The sequence below is a fragment of the Felis catus genome, chromosome E2, assembly GCF_018350175.1.
Source record: "Felis catus isolate Fca126 chromosome E2, F.catus_Fca126_mat1.0, whole genome shotgun sequence".
NCBI lineage: Eukaryota > Metazoa > Chordata > Mammalia > Carnivora > Felidae > Felis > Felis catus.
This window is the reverse complement of record NC_058382.1, coordinates 15,063,781-15,081,679: the sequence shown is the minus strand read 5'-3', so window position 1 is coordinate 15,081,679 and position 17,899 is coordinate 15,063,781. Positions and strand designations below refer to the sequence as shown.

The window sequence follows — 17,899 nt, the reverse complement described above, 5'->3', positions numbered from 1 at the left end:
CCCCGTGTGCCCGCAGAAAGGAACTGGGAGGCTGGAGAGCTGATCGTTAGTTGTTTCTGTTTTTAATTTGTCTCCAATAAGCAACATTATCTGCCCCTCCCCGCATGGGAAGAGGGTCCCAAGGGAAGGGGACCGGCACCCGCTTCGGGCGTCGGAGGCACACACCAGGGAGGCCTTCAGGCTCAGCTCCCCCCACTGAGTGGGAGTGATGTTTGAGGGGCCCTCCCAGGGTAGGTTGGACTGGCCCTACTTGGCCACAGGCTCCGAGGAGCAGTGGAGGGCATGGGGAGCCCTGGGAGCCCTGGGAGCCCTGGGGCCCGGGGCGGAATAGTTAGGAGTTTAGAGGTAGCCCTGGCCCGGGGAGCAGTTAGAGATGAGGGGAGGTTGACCCTCGGCCCTGCGGGTGGTTAGAGACCGCGGGCTGTTACAGCCGGGCTGCCCAGGCCTCGGCCCCTGGGAGGTGTTAGAGATCTGCCAGGGTCAGGGGGCTGGGAACCCAGTTTTGAGAGGAAGTGGTTAAGAGACTGGGACGAGGTTCTGAGCTCCCCAGATGAGAGCCGCAAGTTAGAGGGGGCCAGGGCTGGCTGGGGCTCTGCTGTCCCAGATTTGCTGGGCATCCTTCCCCGGGGGACGTGGCTGTCACTGGGGTTTCTCTCCCTCCGAGGTTCTGGCCTCCTCCTTGGCAGGAGGTGGGGACTTCCTGGGCGAAGTTGAAGGGTTGGGGTTAGGGCTCCCCGACCCCGCCTGCTGGGCATCTATGCTGGCATGCTCCTTCCGGACGAGGTCCTCCAGCTCCTTCTGCAGGGGGCAAAGTTCACCGAGGTCAGAGGTCACCGTGCATCCTGGGGTCAGAGAACCTGCGGGGCAGGGGACTAGGGACTGGGCTCAGGGTGGGCCGAGGTGGCCCAACTCCTTACCTTCCATCCAAGGAGGTCAGCAAGGGCCAGGCAGCCCTGGTCACAGTCACCCAGCCAGGCCACGTCCCTGTGGGTGGGACAGTCAGAGCTCCCAGGCTTGTCCCAGGGCCCTGCCCGCTCTTCCCAGTCCGTGTATCTTTACACCCTCCCTCTCACCTTGGCCCTGACCCTCACAGGCCCAGGACTCACCGGTAGGCCTTCTTGGAGTCGAAGTCCATGCCTCCTCCCAGGCCCATCATCATCCCCAGGAAAGGGTCAGTCTGTGGGGGCGGGGGGGAGCTCAGAGCACAGACCCTGGAGCCAGGTGGCCTGAGTTTGTTCCCTGCTCTGTGACTTTGTTCAAGTGACTTGGCCTCTCTGAACCTCAGTTTCCTTATCTATAGAGTAGGGGCAACTACCAAACCACTCCTAGCCCCGGACCATCGGCGGGTTGATACTTAGAAAGTACTTAGGGGGCGTCTGGCTGGCTCAGACGGTAGAGCACGCAACTGTCTTTTATTTTTTTATTTTTTGATGTTTATTTATTTTTGAAGGAGAGATAGAGAACAAGCAGGGGAGCGGCAGGGAGAGAGGGAGACACAGAATTTGCAACAGGCTCCAGGCTCTGAGCTGTCAGCATAGAGCCGGATGTGGGGCTCAAACCCAGGAACCGTGAGATCATGACCTGAGCTGAAGTCGGACGCTTAACCGACTGAGCCACCCAGGCGCCCCTAGAGCACACAACTCTTAATCTCAGGGTCATGAGTTCAAGCCCCATGTTGGGTGTGGAGCCGGCTTAAGATAAAAATTTTTAAAAAATGTTGTTTTTACACTTATTTACTTTTGAGAGACAGAGAAAGACAGAGTGTGAGTAGGGGAGGGGCACAGAGAGGGAGACACAGAATCCGAAGCAGACTCCAGGCTCCGAGCTGTCAGCACAGAGCCCGACGCAGGGCTCGAACTCACAAACCATGAGATCATGACCTGAGCCGAAGTCGGACGCTTAACCGACTGGGCCACCCAGGCGCCCCAAGATAAAATTTTTAAAGATAAAAATAAATACAAAAAGGAAAGTGCTTAGGACAGCATCGGGCACACGGCATGTTTGGCCTGTTGGAGGAAGCAGCCCTCCCCAGGGATGAGGGAGGGAGGCCACCTCAGGAAAAGAGCCAAAAGAGGGAGGGGGCGCCTCCCGACCAACTCGCCCTGACTCTTCACTCGCAGGAGGCACAGAGCTCCTGTTCTGGCTCGGGTTGCTCTGAGTTGGGGTCTGTCACTTGGTTCAGAAGAGTCCCAAGTGACCCGAGGCCTGTAGAATCTCCGAGTCGAGGTGGCCTGGCCTCTGACCCTCCGGGTTCTGGAATCCCTGGCCTGAGCTGAGGGGTCCCAGGTCTCCAGGAAGGCAGCGAAAGGGAAAGTGGGACCCGGGTGGGGAGGGGGAGGGGAGAGAGGGGGGGCTCCAATAAGAGCCAACTCACCTGCCCGGTCTTCTCCTTGTTGATGAGCAGGCGCGGGGTAGACAGGGGTGCCCTGGGGGGTGGCGAGCCGAGTGGTAAGGACCTGTCCCGGCTCCCCCCCTCCCCAGAGGCCCCCCGCGGTCCCCACTCCCAACCTACTTGCCGATGAGGGATGCAAAGGGCTGCACCTGCAGCGAGGTGCCCATGATGAGGAGAAGGTCCACCTTCAGGAAGTCCTACGAAGGGGGGGGCCGGTGAGGGTTCCCGAGGCTCAACCGACTGAGGCCGCGCCGCCTCCCCCTGCTTGCCCACCCGCAGCTAGTTGGGGAAGCCACCTGCCCCCGGGCACGGCTGCCCCTGCTTCGGGGGAGCGGGGAGCGTGGGGCAGGCCGGGGGTGGGGCACTTACTGACTGCATGCAGGAGAAGAACCTCGCCGGGAGGTTCTCACCGAAGAACACGATGTCTGAGGCAGAGTTGGACGGACACACGGACACAGACACAGAAAGAGAAGGTGAAACGGGAGGCAGAGACAGGCACATCGAGAGAGAGAGACAGAGAGAGAGAGAAAACAGGCAGGAGCAGGAGGCAGACCCGAGGGCAGCGGGGGCAGGGGCTACGGAACCCCTTCTCCGTGGGGGCAGATTCAGGGCACGGGTCAGGGACAGAGGGTGGCCAGGGGTGGGGTGGACGGGGCTCGTGGCGGGGGCGGGGGGGGGGGCCGGTCTCACCAGGCTTCACCACGCTCTGACATTTCTCACACTTGGGAGTCACCTCGGAGAAGATCTTCTCTGGGCGTGGGGAAGGGGAAGGGAGAGGACGACGTGAGCCACTCCGGGCCCCGGGGTGTCTGCCCTGCTCCCCTCTTGGGGAGCCGCCCCCGCCTCCCCCAACCCCAGGATTCCCGGGGTGTCTCCGGGCACCAGGCTACAGCTATTGAATTAAGAATAAACGCAAGAACAGATGAACGAGCAGGAACTTGTCCTCGGAAGGGGCAAAGGAGCCCGCCCACCCCCACCTGGGCGAAAAAGCTGTCCCAGTGGGTCTGGGAGGGGAGCCCTATCTTCTCCCGGGTGAGAGGCCTAGTGCGTCCCAGGCCTGGTGCCAGAGAGGCAGGAATATGCAGATGACCCTGGGGTGGGGACACTTCCTTAGGCCCAGCTGCTTGCCGTCCCCTGGCTCTGTGACAGACACCTCCACACACACACACACACACCAGCCTTATGACAACCACGCTCCTTACTGCTTATTGATTAAGGACGCTGGGACGCGCCGGGACACGCTGTCACAGGCAATCCACAGAGCCCTAGCTGATTTGTCCCACTGTTGGTTCCTTCCTTCGACACGTTTTGACAGAGCACTGTTTTACTGCCTGTCATTTTCTGAGGGATGTCGGCACTGACAGCAGGAGATTGTGCGGGCGGCGCGTGGGCCGCTGCCGCCAGCGACACGGGACGGGGTCGCGTGCGTCGCCCCCCGCCCCCCCCCCCCCCCCCCCCCCCCCCCCCCCCCCCCCCCCGCGCGCGCCGGAGCTATTCAAGAATCGTCGCCCCAGGGGTGGTCAGCTGGCGTTTTAGCAGAAAGGCCACACTCCGGAGGCCCCGCTACAAATGCCGCAGCTGTCCCGTCTCACACGGACACCAGGGGCTTTGTGAAACCAGCATAAAGAGTGTCACAAATGGCTTTCCCTGGGTGAAATGCGTGACTTCTCAGCCGCACAATGGATGTCAGGCAAAGGCTCTCACTGGCATTCGAGAAATGTGGACTGGCCGAATTTTTTTGCCGACTCCCCCCCCCCCTTTTTTTTTTTTTGACACACTGCCCTTCCACGAACAGGGACTCGGACTTTAGCAAGCCCCGTAGCCTGCGCCTCTAGGGCCAGCCCTCCGCCTTCATCCCTGACCGAGCCTCACACTCCATGGAATCTGCTTGCCCGAATCCGACTCACGGGCTATCGGGTCCTGTGCCTCTAGCACAGGGCTGTCCAACGTGGTGGTCGCGGCCCTGGCTTTCAACGTCTCAACTCATAAAAACGACAAGAAAGATGAAAAATTCAGTTCCGTGGTCACCTTGGCTGCCATACTGGAGAGCGCAGATAGATCGGGAATATTTCCCTCCTCTCACTCTCAGAAAGTTCTATCAGACGGTTGTGCTCTTTGCAGAATGTAGCTGCGTTTGCCCCCAGGAGCCCCTCGTGTACGGTCAGATCAGAGCCCCTCAAAGGGCAAAGAGCGAGGGTGTCATGACCGCAGGGAACAGACCAACCGGGGGCCTCTGTGCCAACGCGCATCTGTGCGGGTGGCTAAATTCGGTCCGGAGCTCGCTTCCGTTATAGCCTGGCTGTGAGCTGGCGCTGGGAGCGATGAAACCCCGCTGCCCCCTCCCATCTTGGGGGGCGGCCACTGTCTGCTAAGAAGAGCCACAGAGCAGGACAGAACGGGTGCCCGGGGGTGGGGGGTGGGGCGTGGAGGCCCCGTCGGTGGCTGCTCGGCAGGGGGCCTGCCCTCGAGGAGAGCCCGGGGCGCCTCACCTTTCATCCAGCTTAGCGTGTACTCCCGTCGGCAGAGGGCGCTGGTGCAGTGTGACGTGTAGAAGGTGCCGTGGGCCTCCACCAGGTCCTCGGGCTCCAGCCCCGCCACCCGCTCCAGGGTGTCTATGTTCTGCAGGGAGAGGAGGCAGCGGGAAGAGGCTCAGCAAGGAGACACATCCCTCCCGGGCAGCAGGCGGAGCGGGGTGTTGCCAGGAGAAGCCCGCAAGGGGCGGGGTGTGCCCGGAAACTCCTCCGGCCGCCCCGGTAGTGCCACTGAAAGTGTCGAAGTCGCAGATGACTCAAGGTGGGGCCCAAACTCCTCTGTCTGTGAGCCCAGGCCCACGGCCACCGTCAGCCCGCATGGGGTTCTTCTGCACACTCAGACACCTCTCCTAACGTCTTTCCGGAAATTTGTTTCGTCAGGGCCGCACAGCGTTAGTGCCACCTGCCAGAAATTTGTCGAAACTAACGTACAAACCTACAATGCCTCCGTTGTAAATAGAACCCCTCAGATGTGGCATCCTTGTGCAGTGCGCAACCTGCACAGCTGTATGTGGCAGGCCTGGCCAAGCAGCAACATAAAGGAATCAGGAGGGTTTATTTGGTTCTTTGCCATCACCATCTTCCTACTTAGCAGTCGGCTTTCTCGCCGGGGGCTGTTTCGGAGATGTCATGTTAACTTGCGTTCTTTTAAGACACAGGTATTCTCCGTGTCAGATCAAGCAAGGCTATTCTTCTCTTCCACAGAGACATATGTGCTCTCATTTTGCCTCGAGCACGCAGCCCCTTGGGAGCAGCTTTTGTTTGCCCGCGAGGAATGCTATAGAGGCAGGTGGTGACACAGCACACCCGCAGACGCCACACAGAGACGGCCGGTCACGTGCGGCCCGCAGCTGAGACTCCGCGAGCAGCCAAAAGGATTCTCTTTCAAGGGCAGACGGCCCCAGCCGCTCTCTCTGCTCCCTGCCAGCGATCAGCCTGTTCCCCAAATGCACAGACAAGAGCCACTGTTCCCAGACTCTCTGCAGCCTGTCCCCTCCCCCTGCATTAGTTTTCCCTTTGTTACTTGACTCAGTCTACTGCCTCGCTCGCTCGTGAGCCAGCAGTGTGCGTGCAAATAAATAAAGGGCCTGTAAAAGAACTACTTAAATGCCTCTGTTATTCTCTCAGGCCACTTTTTTTTTTTTTAATTTTTTTTCAACTTTTTTCTTTTATTTTTGGGACAGAGAGAGACAGAGCATGAACGGGGGAGGGGCAGAGAGAGAGGGAGACACAGAATCGGAAACAGGCTCCAGGCTCTGAGCCATCAGCCCAGAGCCCGACGCGGGGCTCGAACTCCCAGACCGCGAGATCGTGACCCGGCTGAAGTCGGACGCTTAACCGACTGCGCCACCCAGGCGCCCCAACAGGCCACTTTTGATAGAGAAACCACAAACAAGAAAACAACGAGGCTGACCTGTATGTTCCGATATTCAAATGATCTCTCCAAGATGTTAAAAGGCACAGAAGAACAAAGGCTATGGGAAAACTATATATGAATGTGTCTATTTGTTTGCCTACGTATGGAATTTTTTTTTTGAGAGAGAGAGAGGGAGCAGGGGAGGGGCGGAGAGAGGGAGAGAGAGAATCCCAAGCAGGCTCCACACTGCCAGCGTAGAGCCCGACACGGGGCTCGAACCCACGAACCGTGAGATCGTGACCCGAGCCGAAGTCGGACGCTTAACCGACTGAGCCACGCAGGCGCCTCTGAAGTCTGGATTTTCATCTGGAATCTCTTGCTTTTTAAACTTTGGCTCACTTTTTGTTTCAAAACACCGTGTCCCCCCCTGCTGGACACGAAGGCAATGGCAGCTTTGAAAAAGCTGGGGCGCCTGGCTGGCTCAGCTGGTGGAGCGTGCAAGTCTTGATCTCGGGGTTGTGAGTTCGAGTTCTCACGCTGGGTGTAGAGATTACTTAAAAATAAAATAGAAAGCAAGAAAGCAAGAAAGCAAGAAAGAAAGAAAGAAAGAGAAACAGAGAAAAAGAAAGGAAGGAAGAAAAAAGAAAGAAAGAAAGAAAGAAAGAAAGAAAGAAAGAAAGAAAGAAAGAAAGAGAAAGAAAGAGAGAAAAGAAAGAAGTGGCTATGGAAGGGTCTTCCACACAAAAAGCTAAAGAAAGCCAAGTACAAGCCCTGTGTGGAGTGTAGGTGCCACGTATATATTTAAAGGACCAGCAGCTGCCTTGCTGTGGCGCTCACAGTGGCTTGAGCCAACAGGGCGAGCGTTCTCATGTTTGAACGGATCCTTGTGTCTTGAGATAAAAATAGCGTCATGCGGAGCTCCAAAAGCGCTGTGTCATCGCAATTCAGAAAGAAGTGAAGACAACGTGTTCCAGAAAACTGGGTCAGTGACTCAAAAAGCGGCCGAGGTTGACGGAGAGGGTGACGAGTGTGAAAGAAAGGCAAAGAACGGTTTCGTGACCCAGGAGAGGGGAACATGGTTCTCCACGTTTGTCTGTTTTCTGTAATAGGCCCTTCTGGAGCGGCAGGTGCAGTTAAATCCGCGCACGAAATGCCGCGAGTAGGGGAGAACCGCCCGCGCCCTCCCCCGGACCCCGGCGCGGATTGATGCCGGTTTCCACGCGCACACAGCCTGCAGTCCGCTTGCTTCCCAGGGAGGGCTCGCGGGGTTCTGCCTCTGGCACAGCCGGGCAGTGAGCGCTCAGGGCGGCCTGCCGGCTCCACCTTCAAAACGGATTGGTAACCCGCACACTTCTCCCCTCCTTGGCCCCCACCCTGGGCCAGCCTCCACATTCTCCTGCTTGGACCGTGGCAGCAGCTTCCTCCCTGGTCTGTCCCCTATATGCAGCCGGAGGGACACCTGGCTCAGGTCACGTCCCCTGTCCTGCGGCACCGCCCTACTCAGCGGCGTAAAGGACAAAGCCCTTCCTGCGGCCCCCAGATCCCCCGCGGTCTGTCCCTGTCACCTCTCTGAGCTCGCCTCCTCCATTCTCTACTGCCGTCCTCTCTGCTCATTCAGATCCAGCGTCTCGAACACGCCGAATACGGTCTCACCTCAGGACCTTTGCCCTGGCTGTTCCCTTCGGCCGGAACACACTCTCCCCTCCAGGTCTTTGTCTAAATGGCCCCTTCTCGGTGAGGCCTTCCCTGACACCTTGTTGACAAGATGTCCTCCTTATCCATCTTGCCCAGTGTCTCTCTCCCCACATGAGCAGCTCTGGGGGGGCGGGGATGTCGCTGCCAGCAGGGCCTGGCACGGGGCCTGCGCTCTGTAAACACTCGTGGCGGAAGAGGACTACGAGGGCCGTGTTGCAGGTTTCAGGCAATCGTGCCCGGAAGGCACTGGGCTTCGAGTGAGCGTTTTGTATCATGTCTGAGCCACGTCCCGTAGATAAAACTGACTCTGGGAAGAGAGGTTGGGTTTTTGCTGAGCCGGGGGTGGGGGGGGGGGGGAATGGTGGTGTCCTCCTGGAAGGAGGCGGCTGTCCCGCTGCCACCACCAGCCCTGGGCAGCTAGGCAGGAGCGCCTGACCCCATCTGAGAAATCTGGACTTAAAAATTCATCCTCCCCCTGGTGGCAGCCTCGCGGGCTGCAGGCTCCACGCAGCCAGGTGCGGGGAGAAGTATTAGGACTCCCGGTCACGCTCACGTATTCTCTCTTTCTCTCTCTCTTTTATAATTTTGGGTTCTGAGGTCTCACGTAGAGCGTGATATCACTGCTACATTACGTAATGGATTAAAAATAATTGTCTTAATATCTTTATTTTTGAAAGAGAGAGACGGAGGGAAAGCAGACCGGGGAGGGACAGAGAGAGAGGGAGACAAGAATCTAAAGCAGGCCTCAGCACCGAGCCCAACGCAGGGCTGGACGCAGGGCTCAACCCCACGAGCCGGGAGATCATGACCTAAGCCAAAGTCGGATGCTTACCCACCTGAGCCACCCAGGCGCCCCACATCGAGTAACTTCAATGCGTATTCACAAGCACTCGTAAAACACGTATTCATAAAACGAAGGTAGAGGCGCAGTTTTTACCGCTAGGGGTGCGAGACCCCCAAAACGTCTTGCTGACTAGTCCAGAAGCCAACAAGGTGAGCCTTCCTTGCCAGAGAACCCCAGGGCGAGGCCTCGGCTAAGCACCTGACACGCGTGAGCCATGGTCCGTGGCACGTACAACGCCTTAGGGCACATTATTTAAAGGTGCCCCTTCCTGGGGCGCCTGGGTGACGCAGTCGGTTAAGCGTCCGACTTCAGCCAGGTCACGATCTCGCGGTCCGTGAGTTCGAGCCCCGCGTCAGGCTCTGGGCTGATGGCTCAGAGCCTGGAGCCTGTTTCCGATTCTGTGTCTCCCTCTCTCTCTGCCCTTCCCCCGTTCATGCTCTGTCTCTCTCTGTCCCCAAAATAAATAAACGTTGAAAAAAAAAATTAAAAAAAAAATAAAAATAAAAAAATAAAGGTGCCCCTTCCTAACGGCTCCGTGTCCAGCAGTTGGAAAACGGTCATAATGCACAGATCCGGTTAGACCGAGTCACTCCGTGGCCGGGTGCGGAAACCCCTAACCGAACACGAGATCTACGGTGCCCGTGGCAGCCCCCAGACGTGAGGTCCTGTCTCACTACGCACGGGGTGGCTCCCAGAGGAGCTCGCTGTCTCGCCACCACGGACCCGAAGGGTGAAGCTGTCCTGGCCTCTGCTTCACAGAAGGGGAAACCGAGGCTGAGAGGGGGTAAGGGACGCACTGCGGGCCAGGGGGCGGGGCACTGAGGCTCCAGGACCACCCGGCCAGCCCTCCTCCCAGGGACGCCCACGGCCGCCTACCTGCGTGTAGCAGCGCAGAAGCAGCCCTTTCTCCTTCAGCAGGCGGATGAAGTAGTGACAGACGGTCGGCTGCGGGGGAGCAATGGGAACATCGTGATAATGACACAGCACGTTCGGCATGAGCCAGGAACTGTTCTAGGCGCTCTGGCTGTTTTACCTCATGGAACCATCACACGTCGGTCTGGGGCGGGGGGGGGGGGGGGGGGGGGGGGGGGCACGGACCGACACCAGCCCCATTTCACAGACGAGGAAACTGAGGCACAGTTTGCCAGATCGCAGAGGTGCAGAGTTGGGTTCCGTACACAATCGGCCTGGCTCCCGTCTGGGGTCTTACGTGTACTGTTAATTCAGGTAAGCCTTCCAAGAGGTTTCATAGGCTATCATCAGCTTCATTTTACAGATGAGAAAACTGAGGCTCAAGGTCACAAGGGCAGGAAGTGAGCGACCAGGAGTTGGACCCAGGCAGCCTAGAGCCCATGCGACATTTGTCTGAGAGGCCCCAGGGGAAGCCTTCCCATGCCTTGCTGTTCCCCCAAGCTTTGCTGTCCACCAGGGAAAAGAGAGCTCACCTTGAACTGTCCAGGGTAGAGTTCCTTGGCAAGAGCAAAGAAGGGCTCTGGATGTTTCTGTGGGAGAGAGAACCGGAATCCTGATGGTGAGCTGAGCCCTGCGGTCAGGGGATCCCTTCCCCCCACCATTACAGACGTTCCTCCCGGGGCAACACACACCTTGAAGTAGCCAATCTCAAAGATGGCCTCCGGGTAGGGAAGACGGTATTTCTCCAGGTTGGCGTAGAGGCCCGTGGATGGGGAGCGGAAGTCAGGGATGCCCGCGGCTGGGGGAGGAGGGGCAGGGAGCAATGGGTCAGGGACCTCGGCCCCATCTATACCACATCCTCCTCTGTCAAGGGCCCAGACGTGGCTCCCCCAGCCTCTGAAAGGGGGGCCCCCAACGTGGGAATGGCTACTGGGGGAAGGGAGGCACTTACACGTGGAGATCCCAGCTCCCACCAAACAGATGACCCTGCGACCTGGAGGAAAGGAGTTTATGCATCATGTGACAGTGTGCTCAGCCCCCCAATGACAACGTCCTAGCCCCCAAGACTGTTTACTCAGTGCCAGGCCCTGGGGCCAACATTTCAGATGCACGGATGGCCTTCCCAATTACCTCGAGGCAGGGGGAGTTAACGTGCCCATTATACAGATGGAAACCAGGGCTCAGGGAGAGCAAGGGTCACACAGTCAACTGAAGGAAGAGCCGGCATGGGGACAAGGAATCTACGGGTTGAAATGATGCCAACTTAGATTCGAGAAAAGGCCACTCGGAGGGAAGTTTCTCCTTCTGACTAGTTCTAGAGAAAGCGCACGAGATCTTAGTGAGAAGGCTGGGGGGCACAGGTGTCCTGGCGAAGAGCTACGGCTTATTGTAAAAAAAACCTCTGGCCACACCTCACCTTTTTTTCCCCCTTAACTGTTTGTTTGTTTTTGAGAAAGAGAAAACACAAGCAGGGGAGGGGCAGAGAGCAGGGGAGACACAGAATCCGAAGCAGGCTCCAGGCTCTGAGCTGTCTGCACAGAGCCCGATGGGGGGCTCCAACCCGCGAACCGTGAGATCATGACCTGAGCCGAAGTTGGACACTTAACCAACTGAGCCACCCCGGCGCCCCCACGCCTCACCGTTTGGACACAGTCTTGGATGACCATCTATTTCTAGCATATCGTACACATTCTTTCCTGCTCACCGGTGAGGAGGGAGGTGTCTTAGTTCAGATCTCCCCTCTGGGCTTCAGCTTCCTGCTCTATAAAATGGGCATCCTTACAGTACTGACTTCACGGGGCCGTCGAGAGAATGAATTCATTCATGTAAAGCTTAGATCAGTGCCCGGCACTGAGCAAACACTATATACGTGTTTCTGTTATTCTTTTGAGTCAATTGTACTTCGTGAGACCCAGGATTTGTACACATGTAGGCACTTTGTTCCGCTATTTTCCCCAGCTTTCAGAAAAGAAGATAGGAAGGGGGGTCTAGGCGGCTCAGTCAGTTGAGCGCCCGACTCTTAGTCTTGGTTCAGGTCATGATCTCCGCTGTTGGTGAGATCAAGCCCTGCATTGGGCTCTGTGCTGACAGCATGGAGCCTGCTTGGGATTCTCCGTCTCTCTCTCTCTCTCTCTCTCTCTGCTCCTCCCCCTCTCAAGATAAATAAATAAACTAAAAAAAAAAATTATAAAAACAAAAGAAAAGAAAATGGGAAGACACGGTAGGAGTTGAATCATTTCAAAAAATACTCGGGGCTGTGCAGAAATAGTCCTATCGCCTCGTCAGCTGCTGGCCGGCGGGCAGCCCTGCCACGCGGTACCCTGGCACCTGCCCATCGCTGATGGACAGACGCAAGTGTGAGGCCCCCGAACCGGCTACCTCCGGCGTGTCCTGTGCAAAAGAGGACGGCAAGGGTGACGAGGCCCTCCGCTCCGGGATGCCCTCGGGCCAGGCACAGCTGGGGCCAGCTGGGGCCACACGGGAGGGAGCACGTGGTCTGGATTCAGGGGGCCTGGGGTTGAGTCCTGACTGCCTCTTGCCAGCTGTGTGACCCTGCAGCCAGTCACGGCCTCTCTGGGCCTCTGCTTTCTGCTCTGTCCAGATCACCCTTGTGATGACCTCACAGGTACAATGTGAAGATCAAATGACAGGACGCCTATCAAGTGCTTAGCTCGGTTGCTGGCATATGGTGAGGGCTCGGTTAACTGCTGTCCTTTACTGTTGCCCCTCATAGGCGGCCTTATAGACAACTGTCCTAAAACCCAGGTGCAGGAGGACGGAAGGAACAAAAGCTTTGTGGCCATTGCCTGTGTTCTCCATGGGGCGCACCCTGGCCAGGAGGAGCCCTGCAGACGGCTGGCCGGCCTGCCCCGGGAGAGGGAGGCTCAGGGCACGAAGCCTGGATGCCCGAGCAGGGAGCAGGCAGCAGCCCGAGGACAGGGAAACGGGAGAAGACGTCCTCAACAAAAGGCTGTTCAGGACCCTCAAAGGGTCGATTGTTCTAGTTGAGGACTGCCGAGGGCCCGGTTTCCCAGACTCTGGTGACCTCAACTTGCGAGAAATATACATGACACTGACACGGTGACCTAGTAGAGAGGCACCCACGTACCAGCCCTGAAACACGCTTCCTGTAATACTTGTCATAGGGTCTGCAGATCGTGCTCTGTTCCGGGCCCTCTTCCAGGCATTTCCATCTGTTAATTTATGGCACCCTAAGGACCCTACGAGGTATTCCTATTGGCATCACCTTCATTCTATCAGGCCCGGCCGATCAGCAATGGATGTGTGACCCGGGTCTGGCCAATCAGAGACACGGAGATGGGTTTTGGGATAGGAGTCTGACCCAACGTGGCCCCAACTGGAGCCACTCTCTGCTCTTTGGCCTGGACCATTTTGCTCGAACCACTGGAAGAAAGATGCCCTCTTCGGTGGGAGGGGCTAGTCCTGGCCTTCGGGACTGCCAGGTGCCACCTCTACCTCAACATGAACCCCGGACGGGGTTATTAAGGTTTCTGACATCATGGAAGCCTCTGAATCCAGCAGTGCTCAGTGCTGGGGTTTAGTTAGAGGGGCGGCACCCTCTTTCCGGTGTAATAAGCCGTGTGCGTTGGGCTCCTCGTGTTACTTGCCAACAAAAGGTGTGACTGGCGAATGGCTCAAGCGGCCGGGGCAAAAGCAAGTCAGGGGCAACGCAGGCCCGGGTCTTACAGCGCTCGCTCTGCATGTAGCGGGTCACCCCTTCCAGGGTCAGCTCGTCCAGCAGCCGCTCCTTCTGGGTGCCCAGGCCCAGCGTCTGGGAGAAGAAATGCCGCAGGAAGTCCACTGGCCAAAAAGCAGAGAGAGAACAGCAGGGTGGGCGTTCGGTCTGGGTGCTCAGGGGCCCCGCCCCGGGATCCCCCACCCATCCTCCCGCAACCAGGGACCTCGGGCGCTGGCTCCGCACCCATTATGACATACTTTGAACGTCACCTTTGGTGGCGGCGAGGGGCAGAAATGGGATCCCTGCCCGAGGCGGCTCCCCAGGGACCCCGTTCCCGGGAAGATACTCACTCTCGGCCTCTCCGCCAGCCGCTCCTCCCTCAGTGTCTGAATCTGAGTCCTGGAAGGGGTGGGGGTGGGGTGAGCAGGCCCCAGAAGTGGGGTGAGGGAGGGAGGAGAGGGGAGGGTGGCACCCGGGTCTGGGGGAAAAGCCTCCGGCTGGGAGTGGGCCCCAGGAAGTGAGGTGCGGTGGGGGGCCGGCGTGCGGGCTCTGGGGTGGGCTGCCTGGGCTGGAAACCTGGTCCTGCTACTCCCGAGGAGCGCGCAGAGGCCTGTGCGTTCTCGGCTGTTCTGAGCCTGACGTTCTGTATCTCGGGAATGGAGCTCGGAGGGCACTGCCTCGGAGGGCCACCTGAGATGAAGTGGTTAACCTACGAGAGGTGCTCCAAGCAGCAGCCGGCGGGGTTCCGGCACCCCTGCAGCCCTCCTCACTCCAGTCTTCTCCTGTGAATGATGCCAGTGGAAACGCCTCGGTCCTCACCCTGGGGCCCTGGGCTCTTCTGCTCCAAGCCCCGGACACCACCTTTCCGACACATCCATCTCATTGTATACTCCTCCCCTCGATCAGGCCCCCAGATGGCGGGTCTGAGACTCTGTCCTGGGCCTTCCCTACTTCCTCTCTCCACCTTTCCTGGGCTAGCTGCCTCATGGCCTTGGCCCGGGCATTGATGATGCTACCTCTTTGTCCCCGGAGATGGGGTTCCCGCAGCTTCCTGGATGCCTCCCCCGAAGTGACCCCTGCCCTCTCTTTCCCACCGTGTTCCAAACTGGCCTTAGCATCTCTCCTGAACCTGCTCTTCCTCCTAGGTCCTAGCTCAGTGTGGCTTCTGTCCCCGAGTCTTTGTTTCCTTCTCCTGCCCTCCTGCCATGATGTGTCCCCCTGCCCAGGGCTCCACCTGGGTCCAGCCTGTTCCCCCTCTGGGGTCCCTGTCCTGGCCTCCTCCCTGAGCTCCCAGCCTCAGCCTTCACCTCCGATCTACTCGACGGCCCTCGGGGTGATGGCCTGGCTGTGTCAGGCCACCACCCCCTCGGCCCCAAGGGCCCCTCTTGCTGGCTTCTCCAGTCTAACCGTCCAATCACCCCCGCGTATGGAGTCTGCCATGATGTTAGCTCCAAGACGGCGGGGACTTTTCGTGTTCACCGCCGGATGCCCAGCACCAACCAACAACAGGGTCTGGCCCCTGGCAGTTGCTCCAGAACCATCCACCACTGAACGAACGGATACCTGCTGTGCGCAGGGCTGGGTCCTGCAATGGACCTCGCAAAAACCACAGTTCTGACCAACTCATTCCCCTGCTTAAAACCCCTCCGACCAGCCCCTCCCCCATCATTCTCTGCTCTGGTTCCAAGCCTTTTTGAGTAGGAACTGCCCTTCCAGACGTATTTACATTTTTTGTTTTATTATTATTGCTTTCTAAGATTACATAAGCTTTGCAAAAACTCTGGCCACTAGACAATGTACGACTTGAGGCGCTTGCCTCGAGTTCCCTCACCCACCCCGGGTCAATATAACCACTATTAACAGCAGGATGGCAATCGCTCTAGAGTTTTTTCTCTGCCTATAAAACTCACTATTTTTCCAGAAATGGGTCCTACCATAGTACGATGCTGCACCTCGCGGTTTCCGCAGAACAATATACTACAGATCCAGCTCCTCCTTTAAAAAAGCTACATAGTGTTGCATTGTAAGGACGCACTATACTTCATTTAACCCGTCTGCTGACAGCCATTTGGGCTGTTTCCAGTTTTGGCCTGTCACAGACAATGCTGCAATTTACATCCTCGGATCTCTCTTTCTGGGACTGAGGATCCCTTTTGAACATTAAACCTTTTGCTGTGACAGTGGTTGAGCCCTAGGAGCCAGGCGAGGGAGAAGCCCTGGCCTGGCAGGAGGCTTTTACCCCCTCAGCGTGGCCCTGCCCCGCATCTGTCAGGGGCTTTAAGCATTCCAGCTTCGGCGCTGCCCTACATCTGAACAGTGATCTCGCGTCTGTGGGTGGCCTGGCATTCTTTCAGCAGCGGACAGTGAGGCTCTGTGGAAGGACTCGAGGGCCCTGCCCCGCGTGTGGGAGCCACTTGGCCTAAGGGGGAGCCGGAGGTGCTGGTGGGGCCTTCAAGCCTCTGTGAGGTGTCCTGTCTACCTCTCCCTGAGGTATCTGGAAGGCAACGTGCCGGGTACTGTAGGTTGCAAAGCAGTCCCTGCTCTTCTAGCTGGGGGACAGAGGACAAGTCGCTTAACAGCTCTGCCTCGGACTCTTCATCTGTAAAATGGCCACAATAGGCCTTGCTCCCCCCAGGGATTCTGGGAAGACGAAATGAGATGATGTACACAGAGCACTGAGCAGAGTACCTGGCTGGAATAAGGACTCAATAAATGCTAACCTCGAATATAACAAGCTAACCACTCCCAGCCACCTGACTGCTGACCACATTACACCCTTCGTGTCCCCCAGTCTTTGCACAAGCTGTATCCTCTGCGTGGAGTGCCATTTCTCACTCTACCTAAGAAAATTCTAAGTCCCTCTTCGCTCACTGTGATGTGTCTGTATCTCAGTCTGACTCCTAGCCCAGCCTGTGGATTCCTCCTGGGAAGGGACTGGCTGGAATCCCTGTGGCCCCACAAAGTTTACTCTTCCTTGAGCTACTTTCAGAATCACCCTGTAGGGTCACTTTCTAGTCACCTGTCCATGAGATCTGTGAGTTCTGTGATCAAACTGGATACCTGAATCTTCCATGCCCAGCATAAATGAAGTTCAGAAAGGACAGGGGTAGGGGGCAAGGAAAGAGAAAAGTTTGGGAGGGCAGGCCTGGAGTTAAGGGGGCACACCCCTCTCTGACAATTCCCAGAATCCACCATTCCCCAGGAGGCTGAACCGGGAATTGGGGTAAGGGACTGGGGCAGTGAGCTGAGGGCCCTGGGGTAACTGTCTCCCCTCTGCCACCTCCCCCCCCCCCCAGTGTGGGGTGTGGGAACAAGTCCATCTCTCTCCTTCCCTCCACCCTTCCCCAAATCTCACCTGAGCCTCCTGCACCTTCCCTGCCTGGGTCTCCAGAGGGTCAGAGGCTGGGGGAGGAGGGGGAGCAGACGTGGTTACAGTGCGGGGCACAGTTAAGGGGGAATGAAGGGCTTCAAAGCAGAAGGCAGGGGGCAAGAAGACCCACCAACCTAATTATACTGGGGTGGGAGGTGGTGGCAAAAATGGAGCAGAGGGAGGGAAGGGATGGAGGGGGAAGCAGATACTACAGTGGACAGTACTGGCAGGACAGTACTGGTTAGTGAGGGACAAAGAGCCTGGGACAGGAAGGTTTAGGAGAGGGAGGAGAAAGTAAGGCATACAGGGCAGGATGAGGACTTAGGAGAAGTGAGGAAGGAAATAGTGAGTGAGTGAGTGAGTGAGTGAGTGAGAGCGCGCGCGAATCCAGGGAGGGTTAGGTTTACAAACAGAGGGAAGTTTGAAAAGGAAGACAAGAGATAAGAAGAGATACTCTGACTAGAGACGAATTTAGAAAGGGAGGTGCAGTGGGGATGGTATGTTTAGGGGGGACGCAGGAACTAGAGGGAAGAGATAGGGAGGGACGCCAGGGGTCCCCTAGCATCCTACAGTTCCCCCTAACAACCAGGTACCCTTAGCAACCGGGTCTGCGGCAATCTAAATTCTTAGCAACGAGGGTCCCCAGCAACCAAGGTGCGAGAAACAGCGATCGTTAGTAACTTGGGGGACGTGGCAAACGGACCCTCAAAATCTCGCGACCCAGAAACCCAACAATCTAGCAGGATGGATCACTTGGCAACGACCTCCCGTACCCCCAATCCCACTCTCCGCCATGCAGCCCCAACCTCCAGCCCCACCATGCCCATTCTCGGGCCCCGGGGCCTGCAGCCCTCAGCCAGGCCCCGGCGCGGCCCGACCCTCCCACCGGGGCCCCCGACTCACGGTCCGGCTCGGCCATGGGCGCGGGGCGGGGGCCCTCGGTGCTGTCACCGACTGCTCTGTCCCGTGACGGCACCGGAAACAGGAGGGGCAGAGACCAGGCAGAGAACTACAACTCCCGGCAACCATCGCGGATGCATACAGGCTTTCACACAACGTCCGGGGAGCGGCTCTTAGGTTAAAAAGACTTGCGGACAG

General features: G+C 57.8%; 1 protein-coding gene across 10 annotated transcripts; it reads right to left on the bottom strand.

Moving 5' to 3' along the window:
* Positions 1-45: 45 nt before the first annotated feature.
* Positions 46-17,898, bottom strand: SIRT2 (sirtuin 2). Of its 10 annotated transcripts, none has more exons than XM_045046519.1 (18): positions 17,705-17,895; positions 16,787-16,833; positions 14,145-14,213; positions 13,782-13,830; positions 13,440-13,553; positions 10,684-10,725; positions 10,424-10,530; positions 10,265-10,321; positions 9,696-9,764; positions 4,882-5,011; positions 4,300-4,377; positions 3,083-3,142; positions 2,762-2,817; positions 2,513-2,589; positions 2,375-2,426; positions 1,107-1,177; positions 918-984; positions 46-798 (listed from the first exon to the last, which is right to left on the bottom strand). In XM_045046519.1, exons 1-18 carry the CDS (start codon positions 17,718-17,720, stop codon positions 640-642), a joined length of 1,320 nt encoding a protein of 439 aa, XP_044902454.1. In that variant the 5' UTR covers positions 17,721-17,895; the 3' UTR covers positions 46-639. The 10 variants fall into 10 exon arrangements, with proteins under 10 accessions (XP_044902454.1, XP_044902459.1, XP_044902458.1 ...); XM_045046524.1 differs by lacking the exon at positions 17,705-17,895 and adding an exon at positions 17,395-17,402; XM_045046523.1 differs by lacking the exon at positions 17,705-17,895 and adding an exon at positions 16,451-16,497 and having other exon boundaries at positions 16,787-16,805.
* Between the last annotated feature and the right edge of the window lies 1 nt (position 17,899).

Coding starts and splice junctions, on each gene's coding strand:
- SIRT2 (XM_045046517.1), bottom strand. CDS start 17,830: ATGGTTGCCGGGAGTTGTAGTTCTCTGCCTGGTCTCTGCCCCTCCTGT. Junction 13,554..13,781: donor GGCTGGCGGAGAGGCCGAGA/GTGAGTATCTTC, acceptor CTTTTTGGCCAG/TGGACTTCCTGCGGCATTTC. Junction 985..1,106: donor GACTCCAAGAAGGCCTACCG/GTGAGTCCTGGG, acceptor TCCCACCCACAG/GGACGTGGCCTGGCTGGGTG.